The sequence below is a fragment of the Dromiciops gliroides genome, chromosome 4 (genome assembly GCF_019393635.1).
Source record: "Dromiciops gliroides isolate mDroGli1 chromosome 4, mDroGli1.pri, whole genome shotgun sequence".
In the NCBI taxonomy this organism is placed as follows: Eukaryota; Metazoa; Chordata; class Mammalia; order Microbiotheria; family Microbiotheriidae; genus Dromiciops; species Dromiciops gliroides.
In genome coordinates, this window is record NC_057864.1 from 223,222,420 (window position 1) to 223,245,580 (window position 23,161).

General features: G+C 38.3%; 1 protein-coding gene across 1 annotated transcript in view; it reads left to right on the forward strand.

The window, feature by feature from the left end:
• The window catches only part of GLP2R (glucagon like peptide 2 receptor), a 76,254-nt gene that overhangs the window by 424 nt on the left and 52,669 nt on the right, over positions 1–23,161 (forward strand). The window contains exons 2-4 of the mRNA XM_044003759.1: positions 10,141–10,228; positions 17,161–17,265; positions 21,665–21,786. Coding sequence (XP_043859694.1) covers positions 10,141–10,228; positions 17,161–17,265; positions 21,665–21,786 — 315 coding nt within the window. The remainder of the gene's footprint in view (positions 1–10,140; positions 10,229–17,160; positions 17,266–21,664; positions 21,787–23,161) is intronic.

Consider the following 23,161-nt stretch of genomic DNA (forward strand, 5'->3'; position numbering starts at 1 on the left):
CTGATTCCCTAGCCAATGGACATTAACTTCATCACATTGCCTCACAAAATTAAAGAATGACAGTTTTCTTCTGAATCCCAGAAGGAAAGAAACCCTTTGAAGTTGTGCTCACTATAATCTAAGTAGCCCAACTCTTTTTCTTGAAATAAAATCTCTGAAGTGGCATCACCTTTCTCAAGCATAGTTCCCAACATTAAAGTCCGGAAAGGCAGAGACGCTGAAGAAAGAGGGATCATAAATCTTAGAGCTAGAGGGGACTTCAGAGGCCATTTAGTTCCAAACCCCCATTTTAAAGATGAGGAGATTGAGGCTAAGAGCAGTTAAGTGACTTGCCCAGGGTCACACAGCTAGTAAGTGTCAAGTGTCTGAGGCCAGATTTGAACCCAGGTCCTCCTGAATCCAGGGCTGGTGCTTTATCCACTGCTCTACCTAGCTGCCCCAGATTCAATGATTTCTGAGGACCTTTCTATCATTAACATTCTGCAACTTCTGTACCTTCTAGCCTGAGAGTTGCCTGAAGCATGGAGAGGTTAAGAGACTAGCAAAGTGGGGCAGCTAGATGGAGCAGTGGATAGATAGAGCACCGGTCCTGGAGTCAGGAGTACCTGAGTTCAAATCCGGCTTCAGACACTTAACACTTACTAGCTGTAGGACCTTGGGCAAGTCACTTAACCCCAATTGCCTCACTAAAAAAAATAAAAAATAAAAAGAGACTAGCAAAGTGTCAGAAGTGGGATTGGAACCCAGGTCTTGCTGACTCCAAGTACATTCACTAATATATTAAGGATTGGAATCATTTACAAAATGCTGGAGTTTTTATTTGGTGCTTTAGCATATGAATGTGTTTTGAGCAATTTCTCCTTTGAGCACTGATTTGGAGCTGGGCATAGATAAAACTATCTATAGAATGTCAACTCTTATAAGGCACCTGAGGTTTTGCCCTAGGTTTTGACATCCTGGGTGGCTTCCTCTCTCCCACTTCTGAAGTGTTGGCTCCAGACTACTTCTCCCTGCTCCCTCCACTTCCTTTGGCTGTAGGTGCCTCTCCTGGGGTCATATGCCTACCAGGGTGGAAGGCACACTTTATATCACCTGGCCTAGGGAACTTTTTCATGAAGGACGAACAGCATTAGCATGGCATCAGCCAAAGATGGGTAGGATCTTAGAATCTGGGCTAAAAGCGGCATTTTCTCCTCCCCTCAAACCACTAATAAATTCTTTGAGGTTAGTACTGTGTCTCACACCTTTCCCAATGTCTCTAGCACCAAGTACAGTGTGGTTCACAGAGTAAATTCTCACTAAATGTTTGTCAATGATTCTTTCAGTTTATTTGTTTGCTGTGAAATAATCCACCCTACCCCCTTTCTTGGTCAGCTATAATCAATTGAGGGGGCTCCATCTCAGAGTCAGGGTCTCAAGATATTTTCCCACCATTATAATTTGAACTCTGGAATGGATTTAGCTTCTCTCCACTTGGACAATCCATGTCATTCAGAAGCCCCCTCTGCCCAAGGACAGACTCCTTTCACCTCTCATTTCTCCCTACCCTCCGATCCCTATCTAGTTTAGCCCTACATCTCCCCTAGTGCCCATCTTTTTCACACATCCTTTTCTACCAGGCCTTCTGGAATGTTCCTCTCCACATAACAATCCCTTACATCTTTTGATATCCATTGAAAACTAGGTGAAGACATCCCATGACAAAGATGGTCACTCCTCTCATACCCCTTGAGACACAGGGTCAAGACGAGGAATTGGCTCCATCTGCCCTGCAACCATCACTCAGCAACCACACTTCGTGCATCCTGCTCAAGCCATTGTAACTGTCACCTTTGCCCAGCCAGGGTCGTCTTCCTTCCAGTTCTTCACCCATCTCAGCTCCCAAGACCCCTGTCTCTAAGCTACGTTAATCGCCCACAGAAGTGGTCATATGGTACCATCTCCTCTCGACTTATTCTAAGTGCAAGAATTACTACATATAGTTCTGTCTATCCTAGTTTTATCAGAACCTAATCTCAGAAACATTATTATTTTGTAAATTTGGAGATAATAAGTTTTGGTCATATCAGACTCAGATAGAGTCTTTATCTGTTGGATTACAATACTCTCAGTGAGAAGCAACAGGCCTCCAGACTCCTGGTATCTCCCCCTATTTAGCAGGTCATCTGGTGGTGAAGAATAATGTTTAAAAACTATTTTTATGAGGGAAAACTTAAAAACTATTTTAAAACCCTAATCAAATAAACACAAAAGAGGGGCAAAACCCAATGAATTAACAGATGACAAAGCAAAGTAAATGCTGGTATTCTGTGTCCTCTTCCAGGCATGTCCCAAACTCTGCTACCTTTGGGGCCTATTTTCCTTTCTTCTTTCTCCCTATTCCTTTCCCCCTTCTCTTTAGTTATAAAGAAAAAATTGCTCGCCAAATAAAGTATTGGGCTTAGAGTTGGGAGGATCTGGGTTTAAAATCCTCTATTCACCTTTGTCAACTGTGTGACCTTGGGACATAACTTCTATGTGCCTCAGATCTTATCTATTAAGTCACAGAAAGGTTTCAACCTATGCATTGGTGGAGGGAGTTCCACACACTGATTAAGTCATAGATAAGAATAGATAACATTTATATATACTTTGGAGTATACTACATGGCATAATGGATAGGGTGCCTGGGCTAGAGTCAGGAAGACTCATCTTCCTGAGTTCAAATCTGGCATCAGACACTTCCTAGCTGCGTGACCCTGGACAAATCACTTAGCCCTGTTTGCCTCAGTTTCCCCCTCTGTAAAATGAGCTGTAGAAGGGAATGGCAGTATCTTTGCCAAGAAAACCCCAAATAGGGTCATGAAGAGTCAGACACAACTGAAATGACTAAACAACAACAACTTCCTGACTCCAGGTTCAGTGTTCTAACCACTGTACCATCTACCTGCCAATAGTCTGTTTTCCTCAACATGTAAATATAATGGCAACTTTAGGGAGCAGGTACAGGGTAGAAGGATGAACAAAAATCAACTATGAGTTTTGTAAAATTGTACAGACAGAACTTAGCATTTGATATTCAAAACCACAAACTCCTAAGCCATCCAGACTCTCTTCTTGAAGATCACACAATGGTTTCTTCTGACTTGATTAAACCTAGACCCCTGGAAGAAGAAAAGTTCTCCTCTTCAAAGGGTTGTAGCACTTGACTGGAATTCAGGAGATCTCCATTTTGGACCTGGCAAGCCATTTCATCCCTCTAGACCTCCGTTGCTTCATATGTAAAATAAGATTTGACTAGATGACCTCTAAGCCCCTTTCTAGTTGACACATGAGTCTAAGGAGGGAAAAGCCTGACCTGACTTTTCTTTTTCCTCCAAAGCCACATGGGCAGCAATCTCTGTGACAAACTTGGTTGAGCCAGCGACTGAGAAGGAAAGAAAACATCGGGTGTATTTCAATTTCCAGTTCAATGGCTGAGAGAACATCAGAAAGCTTGTGCATATCTGATGCCAAGATCAGTAAATTCAATTAAGTTACTGAGGGGAAGACATAGGAAAAAAGAGAAAAGAATCACATCAGCTTGCTTGAATGAAAACTAATGATCAATAATCTTGTATTAAGTGCCTACTATGTGCTAGGCACTAGGAATACAAACACACACAAAACAATCTTTATTCTTAAGAAGTAAATTGTCCCTAAACATTTCTTATTAAGTGAATTTTATAAAAACTTCCTGCCATAAAGCTCCCCTCACTTATTTATATTCCACACCAGGCAAGAATCTATAAGCAAAATTAATCATAAGAGTCTATGAAGACTTCCAGAATAAACATACTAGGAAAAATAAAAACACTTTGTACCCAAGAGAATGCTCACTAACATGGTTGGAAAAACAGGGATTGAAGCCTAAAGGGAATAAGATGAGATCCAGGTTATTTGTCAACCTCTCCCTCCCCACCCCCACTACTCCATTCAGTGTAGTTTACTGTTAACATCATGAAATCATTAGAAAAAGAACTCCAAATACCACAACGACTACCTTGTGGTGAGAGGTTTTCCAGTGTGTAAGTCAGACCAGAGGTATCTATTGCTTATACAGGACTTAAGTCAAACATGCAAATAAAATTAGAGATTGGTCATGTGAATACAAGAAAAGGCAAACAGGGTTAAGTGACTTGCCCAGGGTCACTAATAAGTGTCTGAGGGCAGATTTGAACTCGGGAAGATGGATTTTCCTGACTCCAGGTCTAGCACTCTATACTGTGCCACCTTGCTATCATAAAAAAAAAAAAATGTGTCAGAAGTGGGGTTTGAACACATGCCTCCATATGGAGACCAGAATGCTCTGTCAGGGAAGGACCAATGTTGTGTCTGGTGCCTTAGACCATTGGAAGACCTGAGTTCAAATTCAGCCTCAAACATTTCCTATCTGTGACTATGGCCAAATCATTTAACCTCTGCCTCACTCTGTTTCCTGATCTGTAAAATGCAGATAGTAAAGAGTTATTGTGAAGATAAAATGAGATATAAAGCACTTTGCAAGCTTTTAAGTACTATATAAATGCTAGCTATGATTGTTAGTGGTTAATCAGGTAAGATTGACCATAAGGCAAGTGCCATCAAAGACTGTTCTTCGAGAACTCCCTCTTTGGATCTTAGATGTTTTCTCATCTGTAAAATGACAGAATTGGGCTGAATGTACTCTAAAATCCTTGTCAATTCTACCATTCTCTGAATTTAAGGGACCTGATATTACTGATTAGGGACCATTTAGGCAGTTTTTAACCAGATTTTTCAAAATTTCTTTGGAGTTTGTATGAAAAACTACAACCAAGTACTCCCAAATTGTTTGCTACTTTAAACCCTTGTATCATTGTTCTGCCATATTTTATGCTGACAGTATTTAGAGAGATGAAGCTCTTAAAAATAGAAACACCAATTAAGTTTTTGCAATTACTATCATTACTATTGTCATTGTTTAATATGTAATGAGTACTTCGTACTATGGAAGGTGCTAGCTACGTGCTAGCCTGGGTAATAGGACATGGCAAGGAACCTCTCTTCATATATTTTAAATCTGAGTATATTTTATCTGCTGGGCAATGAATTTATAAGAGGCAGGTTAATCAAGGGAGTCCTGATCTATTTGATGAGTCTCCCCAATCACATTGAGATTATAGGGTATAAATTGTTGGAGGCATCTGAAGGATAATCTATTGTTTATAAAAAATAAGCTGACAGAGCAACTCACTCGCTTTTGGGCTTCCTTCCTGGTCTTCATTGCAGAAGGCAATTGAAGTAATTCAGTGGGTGAGCACTGGACCTGGATTCAGGAAGACTTGAGTACAAATCTAGTCTCAAACACATCCTACTCATGTAACCTTGGGCTTAATCACTTCCTGCCTCAGTTTCTTCATGTGTAAAATGGGAATAACAATTGCACCTACCTCTCAGGGTTGTTGCAAGGAAAATCTGGAATAATATTTGTAATTTACTTGTAAAGCTTAAAACATTATATACATGCTAGTTATTAGAAGACAGCCCATCATTCAGCAGAGCAGGCATGGTCTTAGATGGTGGTGGTAATGGAGAAGGAAAATTATATCTGAGTATAATATAGGGTTCAGAGGCTAGACTTTCTAGAGAGAGAAGGGGATTTCTTGATTCAAGGTACTGATCTGAGATAGAAGAGGATTGCTCACAAAGGTCTTAAGGAAAGAGAAAGAGAGAGAGAGAGGGAGACAGAGAGAGAGGGGGGGGCAAAGCTGGTGAATTATTAGAATAGTGCAGGTCTAATGGGAGGGACTGCTTGTTCAAAAGTCCCAAAGTGTTCCTGCTTTTGTGGTGAATCCAAACCATAGGGTAACAAACATTACAAGTCTAGGAAGGGCTATATAGCACCATCCTGTGAGAAAGCTAGGGATTTGCCAGAATTTCAAAAGGTTGCCCCATTGATAATCCTAAACTCAGTTTTTTTCTAAGGGAAACTGATGGGCTATTTAAATGTTTTAGTTTTTTCTCTGTTTATAGGGTCCCTTGAGTCCTTTAAGCCTTTTCCATTTTCTATGGGGTGAAATAAAAGTAGCATACCTATATGCATTGCAGCCTTGAGTATAGGATCTGGGAATGTATTGCCTCATGGAGGAAACTTAGATAAGATTCAAATGACAGCTGTATTTAGAGGTTTTACTGGAGTAACTTCAAGAAGGGACAATGGGCCAAAGAGAGACAATGACCTTCATGGCACCAGTCTGCAGGAACTGACCTGATCAATATGAATCCAGGGTCTTAGTGCTCAAGGATTGAGGCAACAGGTTACAAAGGGAAAGAAGTATAGGAGTAAAGAGTCAAGAAAACTGAGAAAAGATCTGGATCCCACCAGAGTGGTTATGGGCAAGAAGGAGCGAGCTCATGTCCAATGAATGTGGTACCAGAGGGAGTAAGAACATTTTTAGGGCAGTGTGGTTGGGGGTGCTAAATATGGAGAAGAGGAGTCCCTGGGGTTGAGCCCCAGACAGAATTCAGAAAATAACAGTCAAGAAGACCTGAGGCCTAAGGGAACATTAATAACTCTGGATTAAATTTGATTATAAGAATTATTATTATAATTCTGCTAAAAATAAAATAAAACAAAATAAAAACAAAAATGAGTAAGTAAAGGAAAAAGAACCAGTCATATATAGTCACTTTGCTGTAAAAGATCTGCATTCATATTCATTCATTCATTCATCTATTCATTCACCTATTTATTTATTCACCTATTTGTTTGTTTTCCTCAAAACACCTGATCTTTATTGATTTTTTTATTACTTGAAATAATCTTTTTTTTGTTTTGTAATAAACATTTTTATTTGTAGTTATGGGTTCCAATTTTTATCCCTCTTTCCCTCTATCCTCAAGACAGCAAACAATCAGATATGGGTTATACATATGATTATATAAAACATCACCATATTAGTCATTTTATACAAGAAAACTTGATTAAAAGAAAAAAATGTAAGTGAAAAATAGCATGCTTATGCCTGTTCCATCAATATCAGTTCTTTCTTTGGAGGTGGACCAATAGTCCTTTGGGATTGTCTTGGATCATTGTATTGTTGAGAATAGTCAAGACATTCACAGTTCTTCAACAAACAATATTGTTGTCTTTGTGTACAATGTTCTCTTGGTTCTGTTCACTTCACTATACATCATTTCATACATGTCTTTCCAGGCCTTTCTGAAGTCTTCCTGCTTGTCATTTCTCATAGCAGAATAATATTCCATCAACATCATATACCACAGCTTGTCTAGCCATTCCCCAATTGATGGGCATTCCTTTGATTACCAATTCTTAGCCACCACAAAAAGAGCTGCTATTGCATTTGTATTTAGGGGAAGATAGTGAAGTAAAAAAAGAAGCCACTCCTACCCCAAAGAGTAACATCAAATGGTCACAAGCCCCCAAATAATTCTTGGAAGAACTTAAAAAGAAATTAAAAATCAAATAAGAGATCAAGAAAAAATTAAGAAAAAAATAAAAGCAGTCCAAGAAAATTAAGAAAAGAAAGTTAACCAACTGGAAAATGAGATACAAAATCTTAAGGAAGAAAATAACTCCTTGAAAGCTAGAGTTGGGCAAGAGGAATTGAATGATATTATAACACACCAAGAAATAATAAAACTAGAAAAAATAGAAGAGAATCTGAAACATCTCATTAGAAAAACAACTGATCTAGAGAACAGGTGGAAGAGAGACAATATAAGAATTCTTGGACTATCTGAAAGTTATGATAAAAAATAATCTGGATATAATAGTATAAGAAATTATTAAGGAAAATTGCTCTGAAATTATAGAACAAGAGGGTAAAATAGATATAGGAAAAAAATCTGCCATTCACCACCTGAAAGAGGTCCCAGGAAGACAATGGGAATGTCATAGCCAAGTTTCAAAACTCCCAGGTAAAGGAGAAAATATTGCAAGTAACAAGGAAAAAAAATTCAATTGAAATACTGTAGAAATACAGTAAAATTTCACAAGACCTAGGAGCTTCTACTCCAAAAGACTGAAGGTTTTAGAAGATTATATTTTGAAGAGCAAAAAGAACTGGGGTCACATCTAGGAATTCAAATCTGGCCTTAGACATTGTGTGTCTCAAACTCTCACTCATTTTCTCTGTGCCTCCATAAATGAGGATAAAAATCACACCTACCTCCCAGGGTTATAAGGATGAAATGGGGTCATGTTAAAGTGATTTGTAAGCATTAAGTCATTCTATAAACTCTAGATATTATCATTGACTAAATGAATGGCCTTGGGCTACACCACCTTTTTAATGTCTAAACTTCAGCTTCTTTAAACATAAAATAGGCATAAGAATTCCTTCTATGTATAAGGATTGTTTAGAGGATAATGGAGGAAATGTTAAAGCTCTCTAAAAGCAAAAATTACATTGCAAATACAAAGTGCTATTCAACAGGCTTCTCTGCTGCAACAACAACCCTCTACAAGCTAGTAAAGGTTGGGCAAAATTTGTATGGGAAAGATGTCATAAGTTCCTTGAAGACAAAAGCTCTGTCTCATATTCTAGTCTATTAGAATTTAGTAGAAAAAACACTGGACTAAGAGTCAGAATACTTGAATTCAGGTCTTGGTTTTGCAATTGGGTAACCTGGGACAAGTCACTTCTCTCATCTGGGCCTTTGTTTTCTTATTGGAAAAAAACATGAAGGGATTGATCTTGGTTACTTCCAAGATCCCTTCCGGTTCTAATATTCTATGTCTCTATAATTCTTCTCAGCACAATTATTTTGCACAGAGTAGGTGATAAGATTTTTAAAAATTGGAGAAATTATCTGAAACATTTATGGGAGAACTAAGCAGCTCTTGAAAGGCCAATTCAAATGTGATATCTACAAGATTGTCCAGATACGGTCAAACATGTTCAACCAACAACCTTTCATTAAACACCTTCTGTTTCAGGCACTGTGCTGGGTTCCATGGACAGTAATATGGAATTGAGGCAATTGTTGCATTCAATGAGCTTGGGCTCCACAGGGGAAGTACACAATGCTCATGAATAAGAAAATAAGTACTGAATATTTAAAAAATAACTGTAGTGGTTTGGATGGGGTTAGAATTAATGACTGGATAAATTGGGAAAGACTTCTTGAAGGAGATGACAATTGAATGGACTCTTGAAGGGACCTAGGGGTTGCAAAATGTAGAGATGACAAGGGAGAGAATTCCAGGCCTGAGGAACAGCCTCCTCCCATGCAAAGGTATGAAAGTGGGAAATGGAAGGCCATGTATGATGGAGAACAAGTGAGCCAGTTTAGATTAAGTGCAGAGCATGTGAGGGGAAATGATGTTTTATCACCCTGGAAATTTGTCTGAAACTAGATGGTGAAGGGCTTTTGATGGTAAGCAGAGAATTTTGTCCATGATTTTAAAGGCAAGGGGAGCAGTGGATAAAGCACCAGCCCTGGAGTCAGGAGTACCTGAGTTCAAAATCCGGCCTCAGACGATTGACACTTACTAGCTGTGTGACCCTGGGCAAGTCACTTAACCCCAATCGCCTCACTAAAAAAAACCAACAAACAAAAAAATAAAGGCAAGGGGAGACACTAGAGCCTTTTAAACAAATTAATAGAACTTTAGGAATATATTTGACAGGTGTGTGAAGGAGGAATTGGAAAGGGGAGAGATGAGATACAGGTAAACCAAGTAACATACTTTGAAATAGTTCAGGCAATGGGGGCCTGAACTAAAGTGGTTCAATTGTGAGTAGAAAGAAGAATGTAAGGAATGTTGAAGAGAGACAATAAACAAGACTTGGCAATTAATTGGATATGGGGTTGAATGAGAGTAAAGAATCATGGCTTATTCCTAGACTATGAACCTGGGAGACTGGAAGGATAGTGGTGTTCCTGATGGAAATGGGGAAGTTACAAGGTGAGGTGAGTTTAGAGGGAAAGATAATGAGCTCTATTTTGGACAGACTGATTTTGAGAGATCCACGGGACATTCAATTAGAGATATCTAGCAGGCAGTACATCTCTTAGATGATAAAATAGCTGGGTTTTTTTCTGTGATGTTATTTATTTATTAATTCACTCGTTTATTTGTTTATTTATTTGTTTGTTTATTTATTTATTTATTTATTTTGGTCCCTTCAGGTTACAGGATCTCTCCTAGAGGAGACAACTCAAAAGTGGTTTCAATACAGAAAAAAGTGCCTGGCAGAGTTACAAAAGCGACCGTCTGGTAAGAAAACTCATCATCTATTTGTGCATGTTGCCTGACTGGCATGACAACTTGAGATCCCAAATACACTCCTTGTTAAGGTGTTTTAAAAGCCAAGAGGTTCCCCATTCTTTTGAGTTCAATCTAGAACCCTTATGCAGGCCTAAATTACTCTGAGATAATTTTAACATATGTTTCAATAATTTGATCACATCTAAAGACCTATTCTGCTCAACTAATGATATATTCCAGACTTTTGGGCTACACCTGAATGAAAAAAAAAAAGAAAGAGAGAGATAAAATCCAGATTTTTTTCCTATGCTGGTAGATACACAGCTGACAACTCTTCTTATAGCTTCCTCCTCACAGTTCATCTTTGTCTTAAGCAGGGAATGAGGTCTGGAGGTTATCAGCATTCCTCCTTTGCATCTCCTTATGGACTATGGGAGCTGTGGAAAGAGCAGTTTCCAGATCAAGTGAGATAATTTATATTAAAGAGCTTAAAAGCACTATATAAATTTGTATTATTACTATTATTATTATTACTTCTCCAGTACTTCACTGAAGTATTCATGGTAACACTTGGTTCTTTAAAAAAATATTAATGTATTTTCACTTTACATCACCTTCTCTTCTGAATATATGCCTTCCTGCTCTTCTACCCAGTAAGGCATCCCTTCTTTAGTGTGGGCTACATACTGTGTTATCTCAGAGATCTGGTTTCTCCTATGTTGTCATGATCTTGCATTGAAATACTCCCTCTCTCTTTGTGGTGCTCTTTCTGTCTCTGTCTCTCTCTGTTTTTGTGTCTCTCTTTGTCGCTATCTCTCTCTGTCTCTTTGTCTTTATCTGTCTCTGTCTCTTTCTTTGTCTCTATGTCTCTATGTACTTCTCCCTCTTAACCTGTTCTTTCTCTGGCATCAGTTTGGATTCTGCACAGGGAAGGAACTGGGATAACTCAGTACTCTTAGCCTCCCTGGTGGGTAGTTATTCCACTGAAACTGTTGCCCACAAGTCTCTGTTAACTATTTCTTCTTTTTTTAAAGTAATAATCATTTTTATTTATAGTTTCGAGTTCCAATTTTTATCCCTCCTTCCCTCTCCCCCCTCTCCCCTCCCTGAGGTGGCAAGCAATCAGATATGGGTTATACATGTACAATTATGTAAAACATTACCATATTATTCATTTTGTACAAGAAAACTTGAATAAAAGAAAAAATGAAAAAAAGGGAAAAATAGCACACTTCAGTCTGTGTTCCATCAATATCAGTTCTTTCTTTGGAGGTGGATAGTATGTTTCATCAATAGTCCTTTGGGATTGTCTTGGATCATTGTATTGTTGAGAATAGTTGTCATTCACAATTCTTCATCAAACAATATTGTTGCCTCTGTGCACAATGTTCTCTTGATTCTGCTCACTTCACTATACATAAGTTCATACAAGTCTTACAAGGCCTTTCTGAATTCATCCTGCTTGTCATTTCTTATTGCACAATAATATTTCATCACCATCATATACCACAACTTGTTTAGCCATTCCCCAATTGATAGGCATTCCTTTGATTCCCAATTCTTAGCAACCACAAAAAGAGCTGCTATAAATATTTTTGTACAAATAGGCCTTTTTCTCTTTTGGGATATAAATCCAGCAGTGGCATTGCTGGATCAAAGGTTATACACAGTTCTATAGCTCTTTAGGCATAGTTTCAAATTGCTCTCCAGAATGGTTGGATCTTTTCACAACTCCACCAACAGTGGATTAGTGCCCCTCTAATGATTATTTCACATAAACATATTGGATGACTCCATTGACTGTTAATCAAAACATTTACTAAACCAAAGGCTAAGTAAGAATAAGTTATATAACATTTCACCCACAAAACTGGGGGTGCCATCAATGCATTCAATGCCCATGGAGAACAGGGGGGCCAACTGAAATGATCAGAGTAACAAGGAACATGTGTAGGGAGCACATGTTGTCAGGCCAGTTCACCACTAAGGAACTTCAGAGATCTGTGGCCTGACTTTCACATGTATCTGAGGTTTCTTCTCTGATCTCAGGGCAGAAAGACATACTCACTTTAATGCAACTCTGAAATCTATTCTTTGTACCCTTTTACTCTGCTTGATTCACAAATGGATTCTCATCTTGAAAAACATCACTTCCATTTATAATGAGTAATGAAAATCTCATCTCTATTGAGCGAAACACAATTAGACAAAGTACATTTGCCCAATAATCATAAAATAATGTTGCAGTTCAGCATTCCCCCCAGTTATTAATTCCAAAATTCTCTTGTCTTTCATACATAAATGAGCAACTGGAACAAAATCCTTCGGGCAGGTTTTTGTCTTAGATAAGCACATTAGCCCCTTCTACTTGTAACAATGATTTTAAAAGAAAGATAAAAAGATATAGTTTAGCAAAATCAGTCCCTAAGCATACCAGCCTCAATCTGGACATAGTTCAATATTTCATATCTCTAGTACCCAGCTTTGAAAGGCATCCCTGTGCATTTTCTTCAGTCCTTTCTGAGGTCAACTTTAATCATTAAAATTTCATACTGCACGGGTTTGTTTTTTTTTTCTTCTCTATTTACATTGCTGTAATCATTGTAACTATTGTTTTTCTGGTTGGTTCTATTTAATTCACTCTGCACTGTTTATAATATCATAGGATCATAAAAATTAGAGCTTGAAAGAACCTTTAGGATCATTTTATACAAAACCCTTATTATTTTTTGCTGTCTATGTGACCCCATGGTTACATGGGGTTTTTGTCTATGGGGTTTCCTTGGCAAAGATACTGGAGTGGTTTGCTATTTCCTTCTCCAGTGTGTCCCTATTTTACAGATGAGGAACTGAGGCAAATGGAAGTTAAGTGACTTGCCCAAGGACACGCAGCTAGTAAGTATCTAAAGCTGAATTTGAACTAATTTTTCCTGACTCCAAGCTTTAGGCTTTATCCACTGTACCACCTAGCTGCCATTATTATACAGGTAGACTGAAACCCAGAGAGGTTAAGTGATTTGTCCCAGGTCATAAAGGAACTAAATGATAGAAGCAGGATTTGAACTCAAACCATTGTTCTTTCCACTCAACCACACTACCTCATAGTAGTCTTCCTGTGATTATCTGAATACTTGATAATTTGTATTTTCTCAATGGAGCAATACAATTCCATTCCATTTATTTAGCTACTCCTCAATCAATGAGCATCTACTTTGTTTCCAGTTCTTTGCTACCACAAAAAAAAAATAGCTCTGTATATTTTGATCCTGGGTTCTTCAAGTCCATGATGAGGGAGTACAAGGTAACAGGAGAGACTATGAGTACCAGCCAGGTGGAAGACATAACCAGTTATCCAAGGAATGGCTCATCACCAACAGCTCAGGCACCAGCAGCAGCTTATGAAACTGTATGCAAAGTAGCCCTAGGATTTCTTTTTTGGGTCAATGGGGGTTAAGTGACTTGCCCAGGGTCACACAGCTAGTAAGTGACAAGTGTCTGAGGGCAGATTTGAACTCAGGTCCTCCTGAATCCAGGGCTGGTGCTTTATCCACTGTGGCCCCCTAGCTGCCCCCTAGCCCTAGGATTTTGATATGAATTGGTAGAGGGTCAAAACCATCATGGATCTTGTGATATATTCAAATAAATACCACACCAGCAACCTTCCATGGGTAGGGGCAGTGGAACATCCTGTGTTCATGAACACTGAATTCTGAGTATTGGAAAGAGCGCAGGATTTGAATTTCATCTTTATTCCCTTCTGGAAATGTGACCAAAAATAAATGGCAAGTCACTTTCTTTCTCTGGGTCTCAGTTTCCTCATCTATAAAATGATGGGGTTAGACAGCATGATCTCTAAACCCCACCACCCACTCATGTGCCACTCAATCTCAAGATTTTTGGTTAAAAAAAAAACAATAAAAGGCCCTCCTCCCACAAAGACCCCTGTTTTATGGGCTAGCTTACCTGAATCTGCCTCATTTTAGCCAATGTAGATTCATATGGGCATGAACTATTGATCCAAGGCCAAACGCCAATGTTATTCACAAGAGTCTGGTTCAGAACCAAGGACTACAATAAGGGTTTTGATGTAATTCTCCTAGTCATGAACCCAATATTTCTCACTAGCAGATTGACTTCCAGGGCATGGAGTCAATAATACTGTGAGAAAGTGTTCGGCCCAGAAGTTGTTTTGATCATGGAGGCCAAGTGTCTACTATGTGGACACACAGTCTGTGGGAACGAAGCACCCTCTCTGTCTGATTCCCTGGAGACCTTTCATAACACATACAGTGTAATAGGATTAATGTCAGTGTGACATAGTGGAGAGAATAGAGCATCTGAAGCCAAAAGTCCAGGGTTCAATCCCAGAACTGCTGCTCACGACTTTTGTAACCTTGAGCAAATCACTTTTCTAGCTGGGTCTGTCTTCTCATTTGTAAAATGAGAGGTTGGATCAGATAATCCTCAGGAGTCTCTTGGAACTACAAATATAACAATCCTCTATGATCATAAACTTTCATTACCTGGCCTCTTCCACCTTTTCAATCTTCTTACATTTTACTCCTTTTCATGTACTCTGTGATGCAGTAACACGGGCCTCTTTGAATAGCCATCTCCCAACTTTGAACATTTTCATTGGCTGTCCATCATGCCTGGAATAATCTTTCTTCTCATCTCTGCCTCATGTTTTTTTCCTCCTACTTCCTTCAAGTCTCAGTTAAAGTCTCATCTTCTACAAGAAGCTTTTCCCATTCTTCCTCACTGCTTTTCCTCTGAGACAGTCCTCATTTTATCTGGTATGTGTTTTGTTTATACATAATAATTTGAATGTTATCTTCCCAATTAAATTGTGAGCTGGGACTGTATTATTATTATTATTATTATTACCTTTCGTTGTAACCCTAGCACTTAGCATAATGCCTGACACTGAGAAATGCTAGCTGAGTGGCTGATTGATCTCAGGTCTAGCTTCTCAGCATATGGCACTTTTATGCGTTATATAGCTCAATATCCTTGGGGGGGGGAGGGGTGCGGTGCAATGGGGGTTAAGTGACTTGCCCAGGGTCACATAGCTAGTAAGTGTCAAGAATCTGAGGCTGGATTTGAACTCAGGTACTCCTGAATCCAGGGCTGGTGCTTTATCCACTGCGCCTTCTAGCTGCCCCCTTTGCCTGACTTTTGGGAGACTTTATACTGACATCATCTTACCCTTTCAGAATTACCTCATATTATTCACAGTAATATGCTATGAGCTCCTGCCAAGTAAAACTAGTCTTTCCCCCCTGAAAATACCTTATTTTTGCCTCCTTGACTTTGTTTAAGAAACTATTCCTTCTCTTTACCTGTTGAATTCCTATATATCCTTTAAAACATGGGTTCTTTTTCTTCTATGAGCACTTTTCTGATAATCCTGTTAGGAACATCCTTCCATTTCACATAGCATGTTTTTTAGCACCCCCTTAATATACTTGTCACATAATATTATATATTATGGCTATCTATCTAAGCGTCATAACCCTCCTAGACATTACATTGTAAACCTCCTCTCTCCCCAGCCACTGTGAACCATACTATCAACATATCAGGCACTTAAATTTGTTGAATTAAATTGAATCTAGCCGATTGGGAGAGACCTTGTGTTTTATGCAGATCAAAGCCTCTGTCTATAGATGCAAAGAGAAGTAATGAAATGAAGTCCCCAAACCCCCTTACTAGAAATATATATATCATCATCCTAGTTCCCCATATTATTTTTTAAGTAAAGGACTTGCCAAATGTCACTCCAGGACTTTATTTAGGATGCTTCACAACATCACGATTTTCCAAGGCAGTTAAAAGTTGATTGCTTTCTGGTTAGCTTACTAAGTGTAGAAATGAGCCTCAACTTATTCAGCCATCTATGCTAATCTAATTAAATGAGGGGATTGCCAAATTCCTACATTATTGTTTATTATGTACACACTGGTTCATTATATCTATTCATCAGCTGTAACCATAATTAGGTAGGTAAAGCAGGAGTAAAAACAGATGCAGGAAATCAGTAGTTCCTGCCAATAGTACAAATAAGGGACTAACTTTTCTCCCACTTTGAGGTCTATGATGACTAGTCATTAAAAGCAAAAAAGGCCAAGACTTCGGGGGTTTGTGTTTTGGTTTTTTTTTAATGATCTGGTCCATTAAATTGCTGCTTGAGGATCTCGTTATCTTTGGAATGAGAAAGAGAAAGGTGAGACCTCTTCATGGGAAAATAGTTCATCTGCCCAAATATGGCATTCTGTCAGACTTTCCCAACGTGTCTTTGTGTGTGTCCTCAGGAGGTCTTGATGTCTTGCTTACAGAGTAGTAAAGGATTAGAACACCAAAGGCCCTGTTTCACAAGCTTAGTACAATGGCTATATCCTTGAGGACACCTCCTGAGTCCTTCCCTATTCTCTGCTATGTGTCTTGGGGCTCTTTCTCACTCTAATAACCTTCCATACAGTTGAAACATCTCTGCTTGTACACAGGTAGGATGATGACCAATCACACCAGGCTGACTTGGCCAGGGCAGGAAGAAGAATTTTGCTGTTCTACTACTAATGTGTAAATTCCTTGTCTTATCCTTCTAAACCTTAAGATGCTATATAAACATGACATAATTGCTATCATCAGGGGCAGCTAGGTGGAGAAGTGGATAAAGCACCGGCCCTGGATGCAGGAGTACCTGAATTCAAATCTGGCCTCAGGCACTTGACACTTACTAGCTGTGTGACCCTGGGCAAGTCACTTAACCCTCATTGCCCCGCTAAAAAGATTTTTAAATTTAAAAATAATAAAAATAATCATAAATGTTATCATCCATCTTTTTATCTTCCCCAGTGCCTACCTACACAGTAAATACTTAATAAAGTTTGTTTAATGAATTCATTTGGACCTCTCCTTATTTTATTTTATTTTTACAGGTGTATATTGTAATGGGACATTTGACAGGTATGCATGCTGGCCTCATTCACCTCCAGGAAATGTCTCTGTTCCCTGTCCTTCGTACTTACCTTGGTGGCAAGAAGGTAACATGCTATTTTTTACCCATTCTCCAAAATCCTTCTAAGAAACTGCTTCATCTTGGATGGTTACAAAGTCTCAGGCAGAACAAAATTAGAGTTAGCTTCTAAAAATATTCTGAAAAGTTTTGAAAAGATGTGGCATTTCAAATTTGATTTGAGGGAGGAAGGCATACTATTGTGTTACCACATTGATTTAACTGTGGCATTTAGAAGAATGTTAGTGCTGATTTTAGTGCTGATTTATCTGTGTCAGAGAGTTAAGTGATAGCTTTTCTGAAGTCATTCTCAAGTGAATTCTAGTTAGAATTATCTCCTCAGAAACTGCTGGCATGGCTCCAGATATATAGAGATATCACAGAAGCCTTGGGATACTACTAACACAGATTCACTGAAGCAAGGGAATCTGATGGTTCCAGGCCCTGCATAGTTCTAAATATCCATGGCCTTCCAGGGGAAAAAAAAATCTAAAAACCCCACAACCTCTGAAATAGGCCAACCCTTCCAGTTCCATGTCAGTTTCTATATTGTCCACTTCCTTCGGCTCTACCTACGCACACCTATTCAGTAATCCAAAATACAGATACCATAGGATTATTCCATATAGAAAAATCCAACTGCAGAAAACAGATCAATTGGAATGATTGAACTTTACATATGAAAGGACCTTAGAGTCTTAAACTTTTTCTACTCATGACCCCTTGAAATTTTTACGTGACCCTGGGTATATTGGTATATAAAATAGGCATACATAACCTTTTATTGTTGCCAGATTCTTCACAACCCTCACATTCATTTACATGACCCCATATGGGGTCAGAACCCCACAGCTCAAGAAGCTAGTATCTAGTCTAATCTAATCCCTCCATTTCCTAGATGAAGAAATGGAAACTCAGATGATTATATTTTTTTATATATGTAGCACTTGGGGACAATCCCTCAACCCCTAGGTTGGGTCCTCAAGAGAAGGCTACACCAGGTTCAGGGTATTTTATGGATTCACATCTCTTTACAGCCATAGTTCACAAATTCCCACCAATGTGTTTGCTTTAAATAGTCAGCCAGAGAACTCAATTAGTCTGGAGAAAAGTAAAAAGAAGAATAATTATAATAGGTAACATTTATACAGTGCTTACTAGGTGCCAGGCACTGTGCTAAATGCTTTACAAGTATTATGTCATTTGATCCTCACAAAAACCTGTGTCTTCATCTATAAAACAGGAATAATAATAACTCTTATTTCCTGTTTTATAGATGAAGACACAGAGGTAAACAGAGGATAAGGGACTTGCCCAGGGTCACAGAGTTAGTGTCTGAGGCTAGATTTGAATTCGGATCTTCTTGAGTAGTTAATGAAATAACATAATGAAAAAAATAGCAATAAACATCTGCTCAAAAAGTCTGGCACATACACAAACATGCATATTAGTACAGAGTAGACATATAGAGAGAATATATATGGCAGGAGATACATATTGGGAGCATACGTGGCAAGGTATGTTTATGGGGGAAGATGTGTAGTACAGGTGTGATCAGGGTGCACACAGGGGCACACATATAGAGAACATTCATGGAAAGTCACACACTTAAAGAATATGTGTGGCCACGGTGCACCTCTAGAGGGATAACCCATGCCTCCCACACTACAGTGTCATCGCTATATTCTGGTGGTGTTGATGTGCTGCTTCTGCTAGACCTGTTCCCTGCTTGTCTTCACTAGAAGTCTTGGTTCTATGTATGAGATTCTACTTTGCTGGACATCACTGTAAAGCTTCTCTATGCTTCCACCTTCTGGCTGTAGCTGAAACCCTTGGTTTTTGTGCTATTTCTTTCTCATGAGAGGAATTTTGACATTTTATTCATTTCAGGTCTCTGAAACATGGCCCCTACACCCCACCTCCCATGTTGTAAAAAAAAAATAATAATTTTAAAGAAAGGAACAGCCGTGGCCTTAGTAACAAGGCCAGCAAAGTCAGCCTTTCAGGCTCTTTTATTTTCTTTTTAGGAATGTTCCTTCTCTGAGTAGTAAACTTTCTGCCTCTGATTATGGATTCTTTTCTATCAGGTACTAGGTTCCTTAGGACATATAGCAAATTGATTGAATAACTGTGTGTATGATGAGGACTGGGAAGAGAGATAAGTGAAAAATGTAAGGGGAAATTTTTCTATTTTATTCAACAAACATTTATTAAGCACCTGCTGTGTACAAGACACTATGATAAGGAATAAAAAGTAAACAATTAGTTTTTTCCCCTCAAAAGAACGTATATTTCTTGGGGACTGGAGGAGAGATACAAGTTGTACATATATATATATATATATATATATATATATATATATATATATTTTAAGTATGAAGTAAATTAAGGAAGGAAAGTGAATACAAACAACTTGTGAGATCAAGTAAGGCTTCGTGATGGTACCTGAACCAGGGCTTAAAGAAAGACAAAAATTCTGAAAGGAGGCAATGAGGAGGAAGATGGCTTATACAAATGCATGGAGGGTGGAGATAGAGGATCAGAGTCTGTGCACAGCTACTACCCTCGTTTGCCTAGAACCAAGATTTCTGGCCTCATTTCATATCACTTCCCATCATAAAAACCAGGTTCTAGCCAAACTATGCTATAAGCTGCCTATGCCTAGACCATGGCACCTCATTTCCTGCCTGCCTGCATTCCTACATCACTTTCCCTTTCTCAGTTTCAGTTTTTCTATTTCTGAAGGGAGAAAACAAATATTTATTAAGTACCATATATATACGAGTCACTGTGCTAAGGGCTTTACAAATATCTCACTTGATCTCATAACCACCTGGGAGGTAGGGGCTATTATAATCCTCATTATACAGTTGAAGAAACTGAGGAAAAGGACAAAGGCCTTGCCCAGGGCCATATAGCTTGTGAGTCTTTGAGGCCAAATTTGAATTCAGATCTTCCTGACTCTAGGACCAGTATTCTATCTTTTGAGCTGCCTAAGCTGCCCCTAATATTTGTGATGCTTTCTTTATAGTATTACTATGAGGTAAACTAATTATTTTTTTATTTTTTGCGGGGCAATGAGAGTTACGTGACCTGCCCAGGGTCACACAGCTAGTAAGTGTCAAGTGTCTGAGGCTGGATTTAAACTCAGGTACTCCTGAATGCAGGGCCGGTGCTTTATCCACTGTTCCACCTAGCTGCCCCATGAGGTAAACTCTTAAAGCTCTTAAAGAGACAAGCCTAAAAGTGCTAGACAGATTGTTGCTATTGTTCAGCTGTGTCCAAGTCTTTGTGACCCCATTTTAGGGTTTTCTTGGCAAGTGATGGAAATCACTCTTTGGAGGGATTTGTGCTTTCTTTCTTCAGACCATTTTGTAGATGAGGAAACTTAGGCAGAGTTAAGTGACTTGCACAGATTTTTAGGGCTAGTCTTTAAGGCCTGTCAATCTATCCATTGCACCACCTAGCTTCTTGCTATACAGATACAGGTTATTATTACACTAATGTGTAGCCCCTAATCAATAAGGGAGCTCATAAGATATAGAGCTTCTCTCAGTTGGAAGGAGGGACTGAAGAATCATGGGTGGTGAACACCAGAGTTCATGGAAACCACAGGAGATGAAGAAACCCAAGAACTTTTGAGGGACAGTGGATATGTGCCAATGCCAACAGTTAGCTTTGTAAGGAAAAGGTACTACAACCTCAAACTGAATAGGTAATAGTCCATTAGAGCCTTGTCTGGAACAATATCCTACTTAAGGAGTGACTTGCCTGGACAGAATTTGCTGCCACACTAGGGTTGAGTAAATTCATCTCCTCTCCACTTTCTCTTCCTCCACCAATGGACTAGTGTTGCTTATCCTTAAATTTCATTTATTTTCTGTCTGTACTTTTATAATGAATTTTCTCTCCAGATTAACTTTTTAATGATATTCTGAGCAAGTTTTTGCTATAAATGAATGAACCATGCACTGGAGAAAGACAAAAGATAACCTCTAGACAAATAACCCTAAATTTAAATGCAAGACTATATTATATCTTTCTTTAAAAAGAGGGGTTTCATTAGTCCACATGTCTTTCTCACCCAGAGGGGCAAACACAGAAAAGCTTAGTGGGACTTGGTTTTTGCTACTGAATTTAGAAGCTTTGGAAAATATGTGTAAATGTATGTATATATGAATGCATAAATATGTATATACACACATATATAAGCTGTATATATATATATATATATATAAACATATGCCATTTAAAAATAAAAAATAAACAGCAGATACTTTAATGAGCCACTGAAAGGGAAATGAGAACCATTCTTTCCTGAGATTTTCCATAGCTCCGTTGGAGAATGGTGGTGAGGATTGAAAGCTTTGAAGCAAACATAAAGTTGTATGCATTGATTTTTTTTCTAAAGCTCTGTTTACTTTCAGAAAACCCAGGAAGAGTATACAGACGTTGCTTGGCTGGGGGAACTTGGCAGACTCTGGAGAACTCTACAGATATTTGGCGGTATGACACAGAATGTTCTGGCAACTACAGCTTCAAACAAAATGTGAGCTCTGTTGATTTTAGTGGTAATAGCTCCATCTCTTTATTGCTCTCCTGAATTATTAATACAACTAGGTTGTGCCTATCCCTGAAATGTAGGCAAAGGCTCTATGTGTGCCTACGAGTGTAGACTAGCATTAGTGTTGTAATAATCCATAAAACAGAGCCATATGCACATGAAAATTTAGAGGAGAGAGTATAGGGTTTCCATCATCACAACCAATGTGCAATTCACTAAATATATTCTAACATGGCAAAAGGAAATTAAAGTTTTTCATATAACAGTAAGCCCTTTGTTATCTTTCATTAATCTAGCAGAACTTTCAATTAACTATGCTGGGAATTGAAAAATAAAAGCTACTTTACTTTGTAAAAAAAAAAAAAAGGCCTTTAATAGCTATGTCTTGACATTCCAATAGATGAGAGTATACACTAGCTAAAAGTACTTTTTTTTTTGGTATTGCTTAAATTCTCTGAACATAATGTTCTCATTTGTATAACCCTTGCTTCAAAAGCCTCTCTATAGAACCTATAGAAACTGTTACTACCTTTTTCCCCCTTTAAAACAGTATTTTTTTCCAATTACATGTAAAGACAATTCTTAACATTCATTTTATTTTTTAAAATTATAAAAGTATTTTATAGGGCAGCTAGGTGGCACAGTGGATAGAGTACTGGCCCTGGAGTCAGGAGTACCTTAGTTCAAATCCGGCCTCAGACACTTAACACTTACTAGCTGTGTGACCCTGGGCAAATCACTTAACCCCAATTTGCCTCACTAAAAAAAAGAAAAAGAGAAAAAAGTATTTTATTATTTTCCAGTTACATGTAGAGATAGTTTTCAACATTTGTTTTTATACTACCATATTTTAAGAAGGAGGAAAATTAGGAGTTACAATTATATCCATCAATACAGGAGGTTCTTCTCCTTATATAGAGTATTCAAGTTTATCTTGCATCTGTGAGGAGTTTGTGAAGACAGAGAGAATGAAGATGAAGAAAAACTTCTTTCTTATTAAATCTGTCTTAAATATTATTTTATGAAGAAACACTACAAAATGATTTATGAAGAGGCTATTATGAGTTATGGCTTGAACAAACCCAAAGAGATTGTTTTCCTATCACAGAAGGAGAAAAGCTGGAGGAGATTAAAACAAAGATAAAGAAGATGGAGTAACTGTCTTTCTTTATGAAACTATTGTAGCCTTCCTGTGAACAGGATGAAGGGGATTCTGGTGAATAGGATTTATTTGTTATAATGAGTAAACCAGTGTGGGACTGTATTCTCAGAAGTGAACTCTACCTTTAGATGTGGTTTGAAATTCCTGAGGGCTATGATCTTTCTAATTGCTAAAATTATATATAATTGTCTGCATTTT